The sequence below is a fragment of the Callospermophilus lateralis genome, chromosome 3 (assembly GCF_048772815.1).
Source record: "Callospermophilus lateralis isolate mCalLat2 chromosome 3, mCalLat2.hap1, whole genome shotgun sequence".
NCBI classification, from domain to species: Eukaryota; Metazoa; Chordata; class Mammalia; order Rodentia; family Sciuridae; genus Callospermophilus; species Callospermophilus lateralis.
This window is the reverse complement of record NC_135307.1, coordinates 59,515,465-59,537,517: the sequence shown is the minus strand read 5'-3', so window position 1 is coordinate 59,537,517 and position 22,053 is coordinate 59,515,465. Positions and strand designations below refer to the sequence as shown.

The 22,053-nt window shown below is 31.7% G+C and overlaps 1 protein-coding gene across 2 annotated transcripts in view; it reads left to right on the top strand.

Moving 5' to 3' along the window:
- The window catches only part of Sos2 (SOS Ras/Rho guanine nucleotide exchange factor 2), a 94,137-nt gene that overhangs the window by 33,415 nt on the left and 38,669 nt on the right, over nt 1–22,053 (top strand). For both annotated transcript variants that reach the window (XM_076850261.1, XM_076850260.1), the window contains 7 exons: nt 3,495–3,698; nt 5,973–6,116; nt 10,550–10,660; nt 12,932–13,030; nt 18,760–18,887; nt 19,608–20,263; nt 20,741–20,822. In XM_076850261.1, the coding sequence (XP_076706376.1) occupies nt 3,495–3,698; nt 5,973–6,116; nt 10,550–10,660; nt 12,932–13,030; nt 18,760–18,887; nt 19,608–20,263; nt 20,741–20,822 (1,424 nt within the window). The remainder of the gene's footprint in view (nt 1–3,494; nt 3,699–5,972; nt 6,117–10,549; nt 10,661–12,931; nt 13,031–18,759; nt 18,888–19,607; nt 20,264–20,740; nt 20,823–22,053) is intronic.

Below are 22,053 nucleotides of genomic sequence, written 5' to 3'. Positions count from 1 at the left end.
TCTCTTTAGGTGCATACATCTTCCAATTTGTCACAGTCTCTACTATTTCTTATATAGATGTTACCTGCCTGATTCCTCTACTATTTAAATTCAGGACTTTTGGTTTTGTTATTGTGTGTCAGTGTTTCATAACTATAACAAAATACCTGAGACAATCAAAAAGAGTGAAGGTTTATTTTGACTCAGTGTTTTCAAGATTACAGTCCATGATCAGTTTCTTGTTGATTGATCAGTTGTTGTTGTTTCACCATGCACTACTTGCATATCATGGCAAGTAGTGCTTGGTGAAACAGCCCACTCTCCTCATGGTTTCCAGAAAGCAAAAACACAAACTGTGGTCCTAATATACCCTTCAAGGGCATGTCCCCAGTGACCTGCCTACTTCCCATAAGACCTCACTTCTTAAAGGTTCTACCACTTCCCAGTAGTTCCAAACCTTTAACTCATGGGCCTTAGGAGACACTTATCCAAACTTCAGTAGTTGCAAAAAGAATTCTAAGAATGGAACCCTGGAGTAAATGGTAGAGAATTAAGTGTAGAGAAGGAGGCCCCATTGCCAGATGGCTTTTTAGAAACCAATGGAAGGGAATGTTTTAAGAAGTAGAGATGATTAGCTATAAAAAGACAAAAATATACCATTAGATCTGATACTAGGAAATCATCAGGGAGACTAATTTTATAGACTAATGGGCTTGTTAAGTGAATAGGAGTGAGAAGAGACAGCAGGTATAGACTGTTCTAAAAGGATCTTTGATAAGGGAGAAAAAAAGAGAGTGATAGCTCTTTTTTTGTGTGTTTTTATGTGTCATACCTTTCATTTTGAATATTTGTTTAAAATTAGATTGTATCAGCAAATTCCCTGTGCAACCCCATGGGTTTCTTCAAAGTCTAAATGCCTAGGAATTAGGGGTAAAGGATGCTCAGTGATAAGAAGGTATGTCACATGGAGTGGGCAGTGAAGAGGAGAGGGATCCAAGGGATTTGAGAAAGCAGGTTGGGTTTAAATTATAAATGGCTTTTATCCTAAAAAAAAATTAAAATTTTATGCAGAAGGCAATGAAATGCAGTATCATTTTTATCTTTTTGTGTGTGTGTGTGTGTGTGTGTGTGTGTGTGTGTGTGTGGTAATTAAACCCAGAACCTCATGTATGGTAGGTACGTATTCTGCTACTGAGTTTATTCCCAACTCTTCTTATTTTTTTGTTTTGAGAGAGAGTTTCTCAAATTGCCCAGATTGGTCTTGAATAATGATCCTCCTGCCTCAGCCTTCAAGTAACTGGGATTATAAGTGTGCATCACCACATTTGATAATACAAATTTGTTTTTAAGAACATAATTGTGGAAATGGGAATGGGAAGACTTGTGGCAGACAGATCAAATTCTGGGACTTGTATATCCTTGTAAGAGATTCTGATTGTTTAATAGTCTAATCTAGAGCATGGAAGGGGATAGAGATAACCAACCAGGTGTAAGAGAGATTTCTTTTTTTTTTAATGTTTTTACTTATAGATGGATACAATGTCTTTATTTTATTTGTTTATGTTTATGTGGTGCTGAGGATTAAACCTGGTACCCCATACATGCTAGGCAAGCTCTCTACCACTAAGTCACAACCCCAACCCCTTAAGAGAGATTTCTGAGTTAGAGTTACAAGGATCAGGAGGGCAAGGTTCATTTTTAGTTTCTTCTTTATGGTAATTTACCAACACCTGGTACAATTTCTGGTGATCTGTAGGTCTTTTTCTGAATGAATGTTATCTCTTACTGTGTTGTCAGAATTTTCCCTTATCCCTTTGAAATAGTTTTACTTTGGAGTTTTCTTTTCAGAATAATATATTTTTCCCCTGAATTATGAGAATTCTTTTTATTCATTTTTGAATTATAATTACCTAGGTAGAATCTATTTTTGTAACTATTATTAATTTTTAAAATGTGTGGTCACCTTATTGCTGTTGCTTTTTTTTTTTCCCCTGTGGTACTGGGGATTTAACTCTGGAGCACTCGACCACTGAACCACATCCCCAGCACTATTTTGTATTTTATTTAGAGAGAGGGTCTCACTGAGTTGCTTAGCATCTTGCTTTTGCTGAGACCTGCCTTGAACTCGTGATCCTCTTCCCTCAGCTTCCTGAGCCTCTTGGAATGCCTTGCTTGCTGTTGCTTTTGATTTACTAAAAGTTCTTGCCTATTGGCAGACTTAATGTATAGTAGCAGTTTTTACTATTTCTGAGAGAAGAAATTGTCACTATAGCTATTTGAGCATCAGTACGATATTTGGAGTTAGCAAGTAAACCTAATAGCAGTTGTTGATATGGTAAATAAGTTGTTCTTTGGTGTCTGTTGGAATTGGTACCAGGATCTTCTCTGGATACCAAACTCCACAGATGCTTGTCTCTTACATAGTATTTGTATTTAAACTATGCATATCTCAACTGTAGATTACTTGTGATATGTAACACAACATAAATGCTGTGTAAATTTTTTTGTTTAGGAAATAATAACAAGAAGAATAGTCTTTATACATATTCAACACAGGTGCAGTTTTTCTTTTTCTAATAATTTTGATTTGAGGTATATTGAATCTTTGGATATGGAACCCATATATACAAAAAGCTGATTGTATGCATCAGAAGATTCATACTGTTATCAACTGTCTACCTTTACAATGTATCATTTCACTTTTCCCATTTTGGGTGAGAGGTACCGGGGATTGAACTCAGAGGCACTTTACTGCTGAGCCACATCCACAGCCTTATTTTGTATTTATTTAGAGACAGCGTCTCACTGAGTTGCTTAGCTTCTTTCTGTTTGTTTGTTTTGTTTTGTTTTGTTTTGCTGAGACTGGCCTTGAACTCATGATCCTCCTGTCTCAGCCTCCCCAGCCACTAGTATTACAGGAGTATGCCACCATGCCTAGCCACTTTTCCCTTTTTAACTCTACCCAAGTGCATACAACTTTCTTTATAATACAATAAGGAGCTACCATGCAAATACCTACTATTCACCAGACATGGTAGTATACATTTATGTACATTACCTCATTGAATTCTTCCATCAATGACATTTTACATATAGGTTATCTTATTTACAGAAGAATAAATCACTTGTTCATAATCATAGTTCAGTAAGTGGCTGAACTGGGATTTGGCTCAGATTCATGTATGCTCTTTTTTACATATGTTTGTATGTATGTATGTGTATCTTATATTACATACATGTGTATATACATATAGATGCATACCTATACATATGTATATATTTCACCATTAGGTTTGTCTTATTTTCAGAAGTATTTATTTTTCCATATCCAGTTTGACTTTAACATTTTTTACCTTCATCTTTACATTTTTCTTTTTTCTCCTAAATTTTCTAGTATAAATCTGCCTATAATACCTATAATTCTCATTGTTTAATATTGCAATTTCAAGTTTTTTGAGACAGTTTTACTAAAGTAAAGAAAATAACTTTATATATTCCTGATTTATATTTCTCAGGTTTTGATGGACATGTTTGATCAGGATGATATAGGTTTGGTTTCTCTCTGTGAAGATGAACCCAGTTCTTCAGGTGAATTAAACTACTATGATCTTGTCAGAACTGAAATTGCAGAAGAAAGACAGTATCTGCGGGAACTAAATATGATTATAAAAGTGTTTCGAGAAGCCTTTCTTTCTGACAGAAAGTTATTTAAACCTTCTGTAAGTGACTTTTGGATTTGAAATTCTATATATCCCCCAAACCAAATAGCAGCTTAAAATTATAAATAGTAATGTTCTTTACTTTATTAGCATATATAAATATTCTTTGGTATATTTGTGGATTTAAAATTTGCAAATTGTTATATAATAAGTGCAGTGACATGGGAGGGGACACAAAATTAGAAGGAGGGGGTTTACACTGGTGTGAATATTGCTACTTAATATCTAAGATTTAGTTATTCACTGGAAGGTGTGGTCTAAAAAATAGATCTATGATTTTTTTTCTGTCTTTTGGTAGTTACTTTAAGGCAGTAGTTTAAACTTTTAACTGAATGCCACATATAAACAAAAGGAGAGCTGCCCTGCTGAAGACAGGGTGGGAATGGCATGAGTAGAATGGGGATTCAGAGAGACTTATCTTTTTTTTCTTTTACCTCTATTGCTTCTTAAGTCAGCTCTGGTAATCCAGATAGACAAACACTATCTTTAAATTTTTTTCTTCTTCTTTTATCACATGATTAATTTTAAGTATCTGTATGTTTCATCCACATTTTAAAAATACTCTGCCCTTAGCTTATTTATTTTACACCTCCTAACTTCATTCTCAAAATAACTATTACATGAAAAAATGAGTGGTGTTAAGACATAGCTGGATGAATGTTTAAGGTTAAGAACCGATTTAGTTTTTCTCATTATTTTCCAAAAGAATGAGTTATGAATTTAAATGATAATTTAAGGTGTTTTAATTGGCCTTTACCTTATTTATTTCCCTCCCTCCCCCACCTTTTCTTTTTCTAGTACTGGCGCAAGAACCCAGGGCCTCATGCATGCTAGGCAGATTCTCTACTGAGAATTCTACCACTAAGTTACATCCACAATGTTTTTTTTAAAAAGTTTATTTTGAGACAGGTCTCTGAGTTGTCCAGTCTGGTTTCAAACTTGGAGTCCTTCTGCCTTAGCCTCTCAAGCAGCTGGAATTATAGGCATGTGCCACCATACTAGACACCTTTTTTCTTTGGTACATATATTTAGTTTAATGATGTCAGTAACTCCCACCTGACATACAATCTTAAGCCATCAGAATTTTGTGGTTCAAAGTCCTTTAGTATTTTATTTGGCCTTTATAACAATGTCATGAGATGTATAGGGTAGGTATCATTATTTCTACCTTTCTAGTAGGGAAATTGACATGAAATAATTATGACTTACTCAGGTTAGTTATAGACCTCAACTTGAATTTGGGTTCTTCATTCTTGTTTTTCCTTGCTGACCTTGAACCCCTGGGATCCCCTTAAACAGAGTTAAGATGGAAGTAAATAATTTGCTCATGGTGACATATCTGATATACTAACACCCAATTCTGGTAGGATTCTTTTGAGGATTAGATTATATGATAAAATGAGCCCCATCATAGAAATCAGGGACAAAGACCAAACACTTTGTCATTTCATACTATACATGGTGGAGAATTTAAGCTCAAGTTTGTTATATTCTAAAGCTCATGCATGATATTTACAGTACACATTGCTAGGGTGAATAATAGTGGATCATAACCTGGATAATTAGTCATATGATTTGTTTATATCCAGAGGACTCAAACCTTTTTAACCTAAATATAATTCACACATTGGATTTTGAATGAAATCTTTAATTCCTTCTTAAATTCAGGAGATGAGTCACAAATTGTAAAAACAGACTGTATCTGAGGTATCTTCAAATTGAGGTATCTTCAGTTTGATCTCAGCTCTTGTCATTCACTAACTCTATAGAACCTTAATCAGGTCGTTTAGCATCATAGCCAGTTTTGAGGAAACACACATGCCAGAATTCTTTATTTCAAGAATTGCTTAGGGAGCTGGGGTTGTGGCTCAGAGGTAGAGCGCTCACCTAGCATGTATAAGGCCCTGGGTTTAAGTCCCAGCACCACATAAAAATAAATAAGTAAAATAAAGATACTGTGTCCAACTACAACTAAAAAACAAATATTTTAAAAAAAGAATTACTTAGAATTATTCCTGGTGTGAGACTTTAGGATTATGAAAGAAAACTATCCTGAATTTATATTTTCTAGTATTTTTACTCTCTGTAACACAAATATTTTGAAATTTTTCTTCGATATTTACAATTGACTTTCACTATGTCTTGGAATATATTAGTATCAGATTGGGTGAAAATGCACCTTTAACACTTATGTTCTGTTTGTATTTAGTAATTTTAAAGTGTAATTCACACCCTCACAGGTCTTACTTAACCTTTCTTTTTTCTTTTTTTCAGGATATCGAAAAGATTTTCAGTAACATTTCAGATATACATGAATTGACTGTGAAACTTTTAGGTTTAATTGAAGACACAGTTGAAATGACAGATGAAAGCAGTCCTCATCCTTTAGCTGGCAGCTGTTTTGAAGATTTGGCAGAAGTAAGTTTACAAAACTACTTTAAATTCTCATTAAAATCCTAAATACTGTATTAAGAAATTAAGAAAGGTATTCTTTGTAAAATCTGCCTACTATTTAAAAAAAAATACTTAAGGGCAGGTGCTGTTGTGCACACCTGTAATCCCAGCAACTTTGGAGATTGAAGGAGGAGGATCGCAAGTTTGAGGCCAACCTCAGCAACTTAGTGAGAACCTATCTCAAAATAAATAAATAAATAAATATAAAAAGGAATGGGGATGTATCTCAGTGATAAAGTACCCCTGGGTTCAATTCTTGTACCAAAAAATAAAAAAATACATGAGGTTTAACCAGTAGCAAACTAAAATTACATTGCTTATAGTTTTAGTGACTTATATTAATATTTTTAGTGAAAACTTATACAGTAGAGTACTAACATTTAGGATATTTTTTAAAATGGTAAGTGCATTTAAGGTAAAGGAAAATACATTTTATTGACCATAGTTCTTAAGTTTTTGTGAATTTTAGACTGAATTTTCAAAAATAGAAAAGTTTCATATTAATTTTTAATGATTTAAGAAAATTATTTGGTAATCTTATAAATGATTATAAAAGTAATATGGCTTTATCAATGTTTATAGCAGCACAATTCACAGTAGCTAAATTATAGAACCAATCTAGGTGTCCTTCAGTAGATGAATGGATTTTAAAAATGTGGTTATATATACACAATGGAATATTATTCAGCAATAAAAGAGAATAGAATCATGGCATTTGCAGGTAAATGGATGGAGTTGGAGAAGATAATGCTAAGTGAAGTTAGCCAATTCCCCAAAACAAATGCTGAATGTTTTCTCTGATACAAGGAGTTTGATTCATAGTGGGGTAGTGAGGGAGAGCGTGGGAGGAATAGATGAACTCTAGATAGGGCAAAGGGGTGGGAGGAGAAGGGAGGGGGCATGGTGTTAGAAATGATGGTGGCATGAGATGGACATCATTATCCAAAGTACACTATGAAGACAAAAATGGTGTGAATATACTTTGTATATAATCAGAGATATGAAAAATTGTGCTGTATATGTGTAATAAGAATTATAATGTATTCTGTCATATATAACAAATTAGAATAAAAAATTTTTTAAAAAAGATCAAAACTGAAAAGAAAACTAATGTGGCTTATTGCAAAATATTTGAAAAATAGAATGAATTTCATTTTATTTGTCTCTATTTTTCAACTCCCTGAGATAACTTGTTCTTTAGATAACATTCATTTATCCTTAGAAATATTTAAAATTTAAAAAAAAATATTTTTCTTTAGTTGTAGATGGATACCATGACTTTATTTTATTTATTTATTTTTATGTGGTGCTGAGGATCGAACCCAGTACTTCACATGTGCTAGACGAGCACTCTACCACTGAGCCACAACCCCATCCCTTTTAAAAATTTTTTATATATATATATATTTTTTTTAGTTGTTGATGGGACTTTATTTTATTCATTTATTTAAATGCAGTGCTGAGAATGGAACTCAGTGCCTCATACATGCTAGGCAAACTCTCTACCACTGAGCCACAACCCCAGCCTCAATCCTTACAAATATTTTTGTATGTATCATACAAACCTATTTGTATTTACAATAAAATGGTTGTTCTATTTTTTTTTAAAGACTGGATTTTTTATACATTTATTTTATTTATTTATTTTTATGTGGTGCTTGCTAGGCAAGCGCTCTACTACTGAGCTACAACCTCAGCCCTGATTGTCCTATTTGATAAACTTTTTTACCTATATGTTATAAAAGTTTTCTTGTTAATAAATATACTTCACCAGAATTTTTACATATGAATACCCTGTTATATGGAGACACCATAACATCTAATCTTTAGAAGTTTATAGTTTTTTTCTCTTTTTTTCTTTTTATTGTAAACAAAGTTCGTTGTTGACATTCTAATGGGAAAAGAAATGCATATCATTGTTTTTTAAAAAAAACTAATGATGTTAAGCATTCTTTCATACTTATTGGCCATTTTTATTTTTTTTACTCCTATCTTTAGATTTCATGTAAAAGTGCCTAAATTTATAAACTTTGCCTATATTTTTCTGAAAACATACATCAATTTTATTAGGTCCATTTTGTAGGACAAAGAAAATGACAGGATGAAAATATTCAGTTTCTGATACTTCACATTCAGCCTTGATTCTTAATAGAATGTTTTTATTTTGTGATGTCATATTAATTGTTATTCTCTTGTTAATTTGTTGTACTTTTAAAGATATCATGAGGTTCTAAAATACTGTATTTTTTATATAGTTCTAAAATACTATATTATTTTTATTTTGTTTATAAATGTAAATGCCATTTTAACTTTTTTTTCTATCCTTTTTTGTTGTTGTTGGCACTGGGGATTGAACCCAGGACTTTAAGTATGCTAGGACTTTATGTAAAGTATGCTAAGCAAGTGCAGTATAGCTGAGCTACATCTCTAGCCCCATATTAAACATTTTTAGGGGTGCAGTTCATTTGTATTAATTAAAATTCATAGTATTGTACAGCCATCATCCCTACCTCATTCCAAAACTTTTTCATCACCTAAACAGAAAACTACACAATGAGAAATAACTTCCTGTTTTCCCTCTCCCAGCTCTTGGTAACCTCTAATCTACTTTCTATCTCTGTGAATTTTTCTATTTTAAGTATTTCATGTAAGTGGAATCATATATTTATTCTTTTGTTTGCTTATTTCATTTAGCGTGTTTTAAGGTTCTTGTCAGTGCATGAGTCAGAATGTTATTCCTTCCTGTGACTTTTTTTTTTAAGAGAGAGAGAGAATTTTTTAAATATTTATTTATTTATTTTTTAGTTTTTGGCCAACACAACATCTTTGTTTGTATGTGGTGCTGAAGATTGAACCCTGGCCACACGCATGCCAGGCGAGCGCGCTACCGCTTGAGCCACATCCCCAGCCCCTTTCTGTGACTTAATAATAGTCCATTTCACGTACATCACTAATCTGAAATCCAAAACTTTAAAAAAAGTTTTTTGGTACCTGGGATTGAACCCAGGGTCACTTAACCACTGAGTCACATTCCCAGCTCTTTCTTTACATTTTATTTTAAGACAGGGTCTTACTAAGTCCTTAGGGCCTTGCTAATTTGCTGAGACTGATCTTGAATTTGCGCTCCTCCTGCCTCGTCTCCTGAGTTGCTGGGATTATAGGCATGCTGCACCATGCCCACCCCCCAATATTTTTTTTTGATTGCTAGCCAGCTTTCAAAAGTTTTGGATTCCAAAGCATTTTGAGCCATCATTCAGATATGTTTGGAATTTCAGGAAGTTTCAGATTTCAGATTTTCAGATTAGGGATGCTCAACCCCTAAAATCTATGTAATATTCCAAAATCTGGAAAACTCCAAAATCTGAAATATTTCTAGGTTCCAAGCATTTTTGATAAGTGATACTCAACCTTTACCTTGTTTTATTCATCCTGTTCATTTGTTGATAGACATTTGTATTATGTCCACCTTTTAGCTATTATGAATAACATTGCATTTTTTTTTCACTTATTTTAGGTGTATACCTAGGAGTGAAATTATTGTTGTATGGTAATTCTATGTTTGCTTTTTGAGGACCTGCCAAATTTTCTACCCCACTCCCACCTTGGCCAGGGATTGAACCCAGGGGTGCTTAACTACTGAACCAAGTCCCCAGCCCCTTTTATTTACTTAAAGAAGGGTCTCACTAGTTGCTTAGGGCCTTATTAAGTTACTGAGGCTGGCTTTGAACTTGCAATCCTCTCGCCTCAGCCTCCCAAGCCTCTAATAGAATATAGGTGTTGCCACCACACCTGGTGCCAAGTTGTTTTTATGGGGGCCATACCATTTTACATTAGCACTAGCCTAAGTTCTAACTAAACATTGTAGTTATTGGTTATTATTGGAGAGTATAAATTTACTTAAATATATACATTGGAAAAGCTATGGGCAGATAATGTTTTGTTGTTTTACTATCTGTTATCTTTGCTCTCCTTTCTTTAATTTTGGAAACTTTCGAGTATCAATGTTATTTCCTTTAAAGTATCATAAATGTAAACTTATTTAAACTTGGATGAGCTTGAGTTTCCAGCCTTCTTTTACTTATCAATTTACTTCTCATTTACTGGGAATAAAATGTACATTTTAATACCTTGACACCTGTGATCACAGAGTCCATTATTTATTTGAAGATCCATTGCCTCTTGGCATCTAGTGTTCAGGGTCAGTGCTTACATTTTAAAAAATTTATCAGTTGCAGACATAGTTATTGTTTGTTTTTGAAAAGTAGAAAGCAAGAAGGGATGATACTTTATTGAAGACTTGAATAGAATTTTGTCACTAGATGATCTCTAGCATATTAGTAGAAAAGATATTCTTTTAAACCTAATACATTTTCATTTTTTGGTTTTTTAAAAAACAGGAGCAAGCATTTGATCCTTATGAAACATTATCACAGGACATTCTTTCACCAGAGTTTAATGAACATTTTAGTAAGTTGATGGCTAGACCTGCAGTTGCTCTACACTTTCAGGTAAACTTAACTTAAATGCTCTTTTCTTTTATGAAACAAATAAAGAAATACATCACCATCTTATCCTTCAAATGTTTGTAATGCTGGAAAAATTTCATTAGTTCTTCAAAATCTATTAATTCTAAGCTTGTTTTAAATTATTTTCTGTTTTCTGTCTTCTTTCAGTCTGCTCTTAATGTGGTAAATCTTTCATAGTACTACATTGCAAATATTGAACAACCAGAAGAATCTGGCACATTCTAGATGAGACCATAGAGGTGAATCTGGGGAGCTATTTCAGTATCATATTTCCTATAGGAAGATTTGGAGAAATCTTTTAAAGAAATGAGAATAGCCTTATATATTCTCAAATTGGTTTCTCTATCAGGTCTACAATTTAAAGAAGATAAATACTGAAGTGAGAAATAAGATATGAATTTCTTGGTTTAATAATGCATTTAGATAAAATAAAAATAGATGAAGAGAGGCAAAAGTTTTATTCTGTCAATACTTAAATGTTTCATTGATATAAGTAATACTTTACTAATTACCTGTAGCAACTTCTACATCTAGACTAGCTCTTACTTCCAGCATATGAAATGATCAATTCTGTATTCTTAAAACGAGCAAGCAAACTATCCAACCTTTCTTCATTCTAGCTACTCCACCCTTCCATTTTTTCACTCTACTGTCAGTTATCTTCATATTATTTTTTTACCCATCTCCCTTAAATATATACATTGGAAAAGCTATGGGCAGTTAATGTTTTGTTATTTTACTATCTGTTTTTGTTATTTTACTATCTGTTATCTTTATTATACCTGGATGTAGTATGTTAGAAGCAGTTTTTAAATTCTTCCTGGTGCTTCTCCTTGAGACCATATTAATATGTTTTTTGAATAACACTACCATGATGTTCTAATCAGGATATAATGCTAAAAACTACCTTTGACAATTAATTTAATTTGCAAAATACAGTGCATAGTTCTATTTTATACTTTTGTCCGTAGTATAAATATCTTAATTAGAGTGTTTATGAGGAAAATGTTTACAAAGAAGCCTATCATATTCTTTCTCACATTAAATATTGGTCTTGTCATTATTTTTCTTGGGGAGAAACATCAGTAAGTCAACTTTAAAAAATCAGCATGAGTTGATTTTAAACCCCTATAACTTTTAGAAAATCATCTATTCTACAGATTAGCAGTTTTCAACACCTGTATATACCTTTCTCTAGGTACACATGAAAGTTTTTCAAGGGATAAAAATGCACAGATAACTTTAGGGGAATTGGTTCCTAGTTTGCCTGAGACCCTTTTTTTAAAAAAAATGTATTTTACATTCTCTTTTCCAATTCCTCTTATACATTACCTCTTGCCACATTGAATTTCCTATTATGCATTGATCCAAGATGTAAGAAATCTCCAGGGAACCAATGAAAAGAAAAAACAAAACAAAATAAAATAAAACGTTGCTACTGAGAGTTTATTGAATACAAAGTAAGGTTATCCAAAAGAAGGATATGGGTTGCTTATGGTAAAAACTCTTGGTAGTGAATGTCATATCTCCTTCTGCCTTGTCACATTTATCTGGCTACCTAAGAACTAAGAAGCAAGATATTTATTACAAAGGTGAATATTAACTTTTTTAAAAGTTCTTCATTATTCATTCAGTATAAATTCAGCTTGTAAAGTTCTCATACCTGGAGGTAGTATGTTAGAAGCAGTTTTTAAGTTCTTCCTGATGCTTCTACTCCTTGAGACCATATTAATATGTTTTTTGAATATAATAATCAACTCAGGATTTCTAACTAGTATTTGATCTGGCTATTTGTTTTGCCAATGAAGATTGGCTTTGTCAATTAAGTTGTATAACAAACATTTTTCATAAGTTAAATAGCCTTAGTCTGAAATGTATTCAGTCACTGGTGAAATATATTTAAGTCACATTTATATTATACATCATCTCTTCAAATACATGCTTTATAGGTATTTAAACTGTGAACATTTCTAATGACAACATAAAAATGTGCAAGAGAGTATATAGCTTTTCAGAATGCCTTTAGGGTATATGGAAACCCAAATGTTTGAAGAAAAGCTGCAGACCACTTTTGTGAGAGTTATTTAAGCTTTACCGAGACGAAGAAATATATATATTTCTCTAATAAAGGGGGAAATGAGATAAAACTTAATTTATGGCACTACAATTTCAATACTGCTTATGCTTTTCATTATAGTTTTGACAAGTTTGTATACTTTTTAAAGCATTATTACATCTTTTTTTGCTTTGCAGTCCATTGCTGATGGTTTTAAAGAAGCAGTTCGTTATGTCCTTCCTCGCCTTATGCTGGTGCCAGTGTATCATTGTTGGCATTATTTTGAATTATTAAAGGTAAGGCAAAAACTTCCTGAGCCTTATAGGAAGTACATTTATGAGATCTGAAAACTAGTTTTTGACCTAATAATATTATTTTAAATACTTCTTATTCACAAAAATAAAATATCTTAGGGCTAAGGATGTGTGTGTGTGTGTGTGTGTGTAATAAATTTTCTAGGAATTTATATATTCTATATATCTTTCTTATGTTCAGATCATTTCCATATGGTAAAAAATTTATGTGTCATTTCACACCCGAATCTTGAGTTTCCATCTGATAGAAAAGTTTACTTTTTTGCAATTAACTTTTAGAGACACTTAGTACTAGTCTATTAATTCTTGATTTATTTACATAATAATTTTTATGCATAACATTGCTCTAAATTTTCATCCTATTTTAACTTCTTAAGAACATCACTTCTGAGGTTGTTTTTTTTGTTGTTGTTGTTGTTGTTTTTTGTTTTTTTTACCATGCAGAATAGTATTCTTTCTCTCACAGTTAGGACCAAGTAACACATTCAAAAGCATACATAATATATTCTTTTATGTGTATATGTAATATACATACTATATATCTTTTTAAAAATGATTCTTGGCTTTATTTTAACTTACTAAACAACCACTATTCTTAGTCACATCATCAAGAACCAAGAGATCTAGTAAGTGAATGGTGACAAGGTAGTTGTGGCTTCAGGATGAGTCAGGCCATCATAGTCAATGTCTTGATCTTACATGCAGACATAGTAGCTATAAGAGCAACCTTGTAATCATCCAGATAGGGAAAAAAATATTTTAACTATATACAAATCAGGATTTTAAAATGTTGACAAACATAGAAGACAAGTATAAGACTAATGATAGGACTTCTGAAAAGACATGTACATTATCTAGAAATATTTTAGAAATTCAAGTAAATATCTGGGTTCATGCATGTATTATTCATATGAAGCCAACACTCTCTTTATGAGTTCTTTATGGATTATTCCATATTTAAGGAGGTCTCTATTTTAAAGCTTCACAGGAAGATGTATTATTAATAATTTTAATGAGGTCATTGGGAAAGATAAGTCATTATTTCAATATGAAACAATTTGAAGTTTCTTTAGGTAATATTTTTTTACCTTTTACCTTGAAAGCCAGAAAAGTTACAAAAATGAAACACTAAACTCCCTTCACCTTGATTCACCAGTTGTTAACTTATGCAATATTTTTTGTCATTCTTTTTGTGTGTATGTGTGCGTATATTCATAACATCAAAAGCTTGAAATATATCTATTGAAAGAAATATCCTGAACCTTGAAAAAGACTTTGAGAAATATTTTACTGTATATTTACTCTTTTAGTACTGACATCATTTAAGGACATGTTGGAGAAAAATAATATGGGGCTGTTTTTTTAAAGCAATTTTTTTTTAAAAAACATCATAGTTTTAATGAATTGAATTTCCCACCAAATTACTAACTCTACTTTTGTGAAAATCTAAAAAGAAATTTATTACTACCAAAAAATAATCACACACATATTATTTCACATCTAGGCAGAGCTCCTATTCCAATAGAGACAAGTTCAAAATTTGTTATAATTTCCCATGCTTCAGACATACAGATATCCGTGGTAGTTGTAGCATTTTACAGGAATTCAGGAGAAGCTTGGTAAATATTTCAGTGAAGTCCCCTAGAGTTGAGAAAAAGCTTAAATGAGGTGTAAAATCTTGGATAAGATGCACACAACCGAGAAAAATGATTATCTCTTCAGGGAGGTTTATGAGATACTACAAATTAGTCACTTCAATTAATCACTTCTATTTTATTACTTAATTTAACCATATATTGCAAGGGTGTTTATTCTCATTGACCTTTCATCCAAAGCACACTCAATTTCATTAAATTATACTTATCCAGTTTGCTTTTAACATAGAAGGGATCCTTTTCAGTTTGTCATCAGATGTAGAAATAGGCCAGTGTTTTACACAACTGTGTTTGGTATCAATATATAGAGAGAGTAATTTAGCCAAAAGTTTGTACATTGGAGTTAGGGCTCCTAGGTTTGAGTATAGGTTCTACTGCTCCTTTTAGGCATATTACCTAACTTCTCTGCTTCACTTCCTTCATTTGTACCATGTTTATGATAATAACACTTATCTTGCAGAGATATAATAAAGATTAAATAAGCTAACTCAAAAGAAAATGGACAGAGAACTCAAAAAATATTCGTCATTATTTGTCTTAACACCTACAATTTTAAGTGTTTATAAAATAAGTCATTCTAAGTACTTCTGCTAGTTATTCTTTGGGGTACTTACCACGCACAGGTAGTATACTAATGAATGAATAGAATAGCCACAGTCTTTAAGGTGTCTACAGTTTAGTGAAGGAAATGAAGAAGAATAAGGAATTATACTATAAGTGCCTATTAGAAATGATACTGTGAGTCCACCATGGTAGGAATAACTAATTCTTCCTAGGACAGTTAGCAGAAAAATCATGGTTGTTGGATGTTTAAGGATTTATCCTAGTAAGTGTGTATGTCCTTACTCATTTGAAGAAGTCATGAAAGACAAATGCTGAGGAACTATTCAGATTGACAATAGAAATGTGAAAACTTAGTGCAACTCTGGATCCTATATTGGGGGGAACAATCCTAAAGGATGTTACTGGGACAAGTGACAGAATTGGAGTATGTATTATAGATTAGGTAATAGAGCTTTATCAGTGTTTAATTTCCTGAAAGTGATCACTATACTATAATTCTGTAAAATAAATAAATAAATAGAAAGAAAGAAAATCCTTATTCTAAAATGTACCACTGAAATATTAAAAGAGTTAAAGGGAAAAATACTATTTGTTGTACATTTGAGTTTTTCTTGCATTCCAAAAATAATCTCACAATCATTCAGCAGTTGTTCCCCTTATTCTTCAAGGAAATGGATAGTATCACAAACTACACTTAAATAAATAGTTCAAGGGGGGAAATGATGAACACAGAATGATGAAACTTGTGGTAAAATGTTTAAAAAAAATTAGTGATTGATAGTATATAGGAGTTGAATTGTGTAAATTTTTGCGACTTTTCTGTAAATGTGCTATTACTTCAAAAAAAGAAAATAAAGAGAGAAAAGGCATCATTTGAAGCCATCTTCCTCAAAAAGAGGCATTTCTAGATATCCTAGAGGCTAAGTTCATTGGGTGTTTAGGAAGGCAGAGACAACATGTAGAAAGTGTATGGAGCCATAAAAGAGAATGACTGATTTGCATGTAGTTCAGAATGGTAATTTCTGTGTCAATGTAAGAAATTTAGAATACAGCCTTTCAAATATCTGTAGAGTACTAGCTTGGATATTCTTAAGCTGATATTTATGAACTATTACTGCTGAAAATTCAAGAAATATTTTGCAAATTATTGGATGAAGGTTATGCCAGAGTCATGTTTTACATACTGTTATCAGTAGGAAATCTCATTTTGTAAATATCCTGAAATTTTTTTTCCTACTTGACAACTTGTAATTATTACACAACTATTTTAAAAAGATGTGTAAGAGTTTGGGCAGGCTTAAGCTAAATAGATAGTAGATACTTAGTATTCTTGTAGCCCCAGAATCTTAACATTAGTGGCAATTTGGGAATTTCTACCAACAAAACAGAATAAAAATGCCTTAAGCATTTTATATCATCAACATCCATCTTTATTAAAGTATTTTAGAGTGTAGCTGTGAAGAATCATGAAATTTTTAAAGCAACAAAATAAATGGTTTTGCTAGTAATTTTCACCTTTAAAGATCATAAACTTTACATAGTAATTTGACCCTTTTGTGCTAATGCTTCATTGTTTTATTTCTTAGTCTAGGGATTAAGGCATTTCTTCTAATGATAGTCACTTAAATTATTTTTATTGCTAATCTCTTGATAGCAAGACTTCTGCATAAAAAAGCCAACTGTCTCTGTGTTTCATATGTGGAATAATTTTTAGGACTTTAAATGAAAGATAATGGACCAAGTTCTCAAACAATATTCAACCATTTCCTTACTGAAAAAGGAAAATCTTGTTGAATGCATTTGAGATTGTGGTTGGAAAATGAGGAAAAGGCAAAGTTTGCACAAAGTTTCTAGGAAATTAAAGATCATAAAATATTGCTACATTGATGTTCATAGCAGCACAATTCACAATAGCTAGACTATGGAACCAACCTAGATGCCCTTCAATAAATGAATGGATTAAAAAAAAATGTGGCATTTATACACAATGGAGTACTACTCAGCACTAAAAAATGACAAAATCATGGCATTTGCAGGGAAATGGATGGCACTAGAGCAGATTATGCTAAGTGAAGCTAGCCAATCCCTAAAAAACAAATGCCAATATAAGGAGAGCAGCTAAGAACAGAGCAGGGAGGAAGAGCATGAGAAGAAAATTAACATTAAACAGGGAGGAGAGGTGGGAGGGAAAGGGAGAGAGAAGGGAAATTGCATGGAAATGAAAGGAGACCCTCATTGTTATACAAAATTACATATAAGAGGAGGTGAAGGGAAGGGGGGGGAAACAAAGGAGAGAAATGAAGTACAGTAGATGGGGTAGAGAGAGAAGATGGGAGGGGAGGGGAGGGGAGGGGGGATAGTAGAGGATAGGAAAGACAGCAGAATACAACAGACACTAGTATGGCAGTATGTAAAAATGTGGATGTGTAACCGATATGATTCTGCAATCTGTATACGGGGTAAAAATGGGAGTTCATAACCCACTTGAATCAAATGTATGAAATATGATATGTCAAGAGCTTTTTAATGTTTTGAACAATTAATAAAAAAAGATAAAAATAAAAAAAATAAAGTTGACCATATGCACACTCTAAAAAAAAATAAATAAAATAGATTTAAGTTTTTAAAATTTTTCTAAAAGAAGTCATAATAATTTCCATATTTGTTCTTGCATAAATATACATTTAAATAATTTCTGTATGATAGCTATATATTATTTCTTCTTTGAATTTTTCATCAAAAGGATTGAAATATTGGAGCATAATCCAATGTGAATTATTTTTTACAAAGTAAACTTCCTTTCTGAGAGTGAGATGTGAATGAATTTTGGAAAATTAAATAAAACCAAAGCTTTGAGGATTAACAAGCCAGTTTTTAAATTTTATTTCCAATGGTTATAAGATAGAATATTAATTTTTATAGTTTCTTGATTTTTGACTAGAATGGTTGAATTCTGTGTTATAAACATACTAGTAGATTTCTTTATGAATTCTCTTTGCAGAAAAGTTTCTGATGGATTGAAGTGTTTTTCTACTTTATTATGTTGTAAAACAAAGATATATAAGCTTTTTGAAATGGTTGAAACTTGAAAACTTGAGTATTTAATCATTAGAGAATATAAAATCATCTGTGGGAGTTTATTTTCTATATTCATAGTTACTGATAAATTAAAGTAGCATGCAGTCTTCATGTTTTAGGTATTTTAGGCTATTATTGTAAATCTGGAAGATGTTCCAGTGATTTTCATTTTTTACTATTTGTGAAAAAAAAAGTCTTTTTTTTACTGTTTGCTAATAATAATTTGTATCTATATTGTATTTGTAAAAAAAGGTTGGTTTAAGAGGTCATAAAGTAAAATTTAGCTAGTTTTATTAAGTATATTTAAAATGTATTTAAAGTTTTAAATATTTGATGATTCTTTCTCTAATTATAAGAAAATTGAGAGAAGAATCAAATAATGCAGTTTTAATTTATCATTTATTTTTTTCTTAGCAACTGAAAGCATGTAGTGAAGAGCAAGAAGACAGAGAATGTTTGAACCAAGCTATTACTGCTCTCATGAATCTTCAAGGTAGTATGGACCGAATTTACAAGCAGTATTCACCTAGACGCCGACCTGGGTAATTCCAAACTGTTGAAAATATGAATATTGGGACTGGGGTTGTGGTTCAGCAGTAGAGTGCTCACCTAGCACGTGCGAGGCCCTGGGTTCAATCCTCAGCACCACATAAAAATAAAATAAAGGTATTGTGTCCAACTACAATTGAAAAATAAATATTTTTTTAAAATGAATATTTTCTGTATGCTTCATTGTATCTGATACTTGGTTTTCTCAAAAAGTGTAATTTATAATGATGGTTGCATTTTTAAAAGTTGTGCTTTTTCTTTCGCTTTTTTCGGTTGTTTTAGTTTTAGGTTAGCATTGTCATAATGTTAAGATACACTTAATGAATCTAAAAAATTTTTGTATAATTAGTATAAGAATTTAGGATTCTTTTGTAATTTTAGTACTTATGGCATTAGGAATTTTGAAATATAGTCTGTAGTACTTCGCTTTCACAGTAATGAAACGGGACACATATATTTTAGGGACAAAGTTAGAAAAAAGTAAATGTTGTATATAAAATTTAGTATTTGAATGTTTAATTTTTTTCTTTTGAAAGTCTGGGGATTTAACTCATAATTTCATGTATTCTGATAACCATGTGCTTTACCACTGGATTACACCCTCAGCCCAACTTAATATTTTTGTCACTTGATTTGAGATAGTTATCACTTGAAGAAATTAGGAATTAGGACTGTGTAATCATTGAATAATCTTATATTCATTTTTTTATTAGGGATCCTGTTTGTCCTTTTTATAATCGTCAATTAAGAAGCAAGCACCTGGCCATCAAAAAAATGAATGAAATTCAGAAAAACATAGATGGATGGGAAGGCAAAGATATTGGACAGTGCTGCAATGAATTTATAATGGAAGGACCGTTGACAAGAATTGGTGCTAAACATGAACGACATATTTTTCTCTTTGATGGCTTAATGATCAGCTGTAAACCTAATCATGGCCAGACCCGGCTTCCAGGTTACAGTAGTGCAGAATATAGATTAAAAGAAAAGTTTGTCATGAGGAAAGTACAAATCTGTGATAAGGAAGATACTTGTGAGTGCAGACATGCTTTTGAATTAGTATCCAAAGATGAAAACAGCATAATATTTGCTGCTAAGTCTGCAGAAGAGAAAAATAATTGGATGGCAGCCCTTATTTCTCTTCATTATCGTAGTACTCTAGATCGAATGCTAGATTCTGTATTATTGAAAGAAGAAAATGATCAGCCACTGAGATTACCAAGTCCAGATGTGTATCGTTTTGTGGTAAAAGACTCTGAGGAAAACATTGTTTTTGAAGACAACTTGCAAAGTAGAAGTGGAATCCCCATTATTAAAGGAGGAACTGTGGTGAAATTAATTGAAAGGTTAACATATCATATGTATGCAGGTATGTGAAACTCATTGTGAGTACTTACCTAGGGCCTGATTCCCAAAAGCTTTTTAATGGTGTTCAAAGATAATGTATAAACCCATTTATCCATCATCCAACTTTAATAATTGTCAACTCATGTTTCATCTGTTTCATTACAGATTTAAATACCCTACTCCCAGAATTATTTTGAAGATCTCAGGGAAAAAAATGAATTGCCTCCAGAATATTAAAATACTGCAGAATCAAAAGGGATAAATAGCTAATTAAATGTTTCTAAACTATAATATTGTTAACTTGATTAGTTATTAAATAAGTGCTCATAAAATTTGCATATTAATGCAAATTTTAAAAATTTGAAAACAATCCTTATTTATCAAGAAAATACCACAGGTGGCAGGAAGAACCAAACTAAAAAGGAAGGGAAATATGGTACTTTGAATTAATTAAACTGAAAAATTGAACATGAAATATGTTTATGCTCTACTTTTTCAGATCCCAATTTTGTTCGTACTTTTCTTACTACATATCGTTCATTTTGTAAACCACAGGAATTGCTAAGCTTACTGATTGAACGGTGAGAAAAATGTATATTTTTCTTGTATTAATATTTTATAAAAAAGTTAACTGTTCTGTACCTTGCAAAGTGCCTAGTAGCTGGTACCTACTCAAGTAGGTGTTGAACATAATTTATTTGTCATTACATTAGATGTATTACCATACTTTTTAAGTAGTGTTTGCTGTTTGTAACATAGTTCTTTTCAGCTATTAGCAATATTCCAAGAAGTAATCTTAAATACCCAATTTAATACAGTTTTTAAAAATATTTTTTAGTTGTAGTTGGACACAATACCTTTATTTTATGTATTTATTTTTACATGGTGTTGAGGATGGAACCCAGCACCTCACATGTGCTAGGCGAGCGCTCTACTGCTGAGCCATAATCCCAGCCCCTTAAAGACCCAATTTAGAGGGAAAAAAAACAACATTATAGTAAAATTTGTTCTGTTATTTAAGTGAATTTTCCACTTTTTGATTTTAAAACAAATTTGTTATGGAAAATTTCAAACGTGTGCAAGAGTAGACAGAAAATATAATGAACCCATTTATCCATTATCTAACTTCAATAATTATCAACTCATGTTTTATCTGCTTCCCTACAGATTTAAATATTCTACCCCCAGGATTATTTTGAAGTAGATCTCAGAAAGCATATTTAGTCTGTAAATATTTCTATGTGTATCTCTGAAAGTTAAGAATTTTTATTTTAAATAAATCATGTATTATTATTAAGCCTAAAAACAATTCCTTTATTAATATTTAAACATTTTTTGAATTGAAAAAATTTTTTTAACTGAATGTTTTTTACTTAGTGATACTTTAAATGCTTTGTAGTTTAAAAAAAAGAACCTGGCTGGATGTCATGGAATGGGTCTATAATTCTGATACTTGGGAGACTGAGGCAGAAGGATCATTTCAGACAGCCTGTGCAACATAATGAGATCCAATTTCAAAAAACAAAATGTACTAAAATACATATATACATACACACATATGTATATACACACATGTATATGAATATGTACATATATAATCTGAACTACAAAATGATTTTTGTTTTACGTTTATAAACTTAACTAAAATTTTATCTTGACCCCTATTTCCATTTTGTTCTGTGAAATTAAATTTACTAGATTTAGTATAATATGTTATGAAAATCTACTGTTCTATTTCTGTGTCCAAAATAAGGAAAGTATATTTGCTAGACTTACATTATAGCTATATTTCCTAACTTACATTATAGCTAT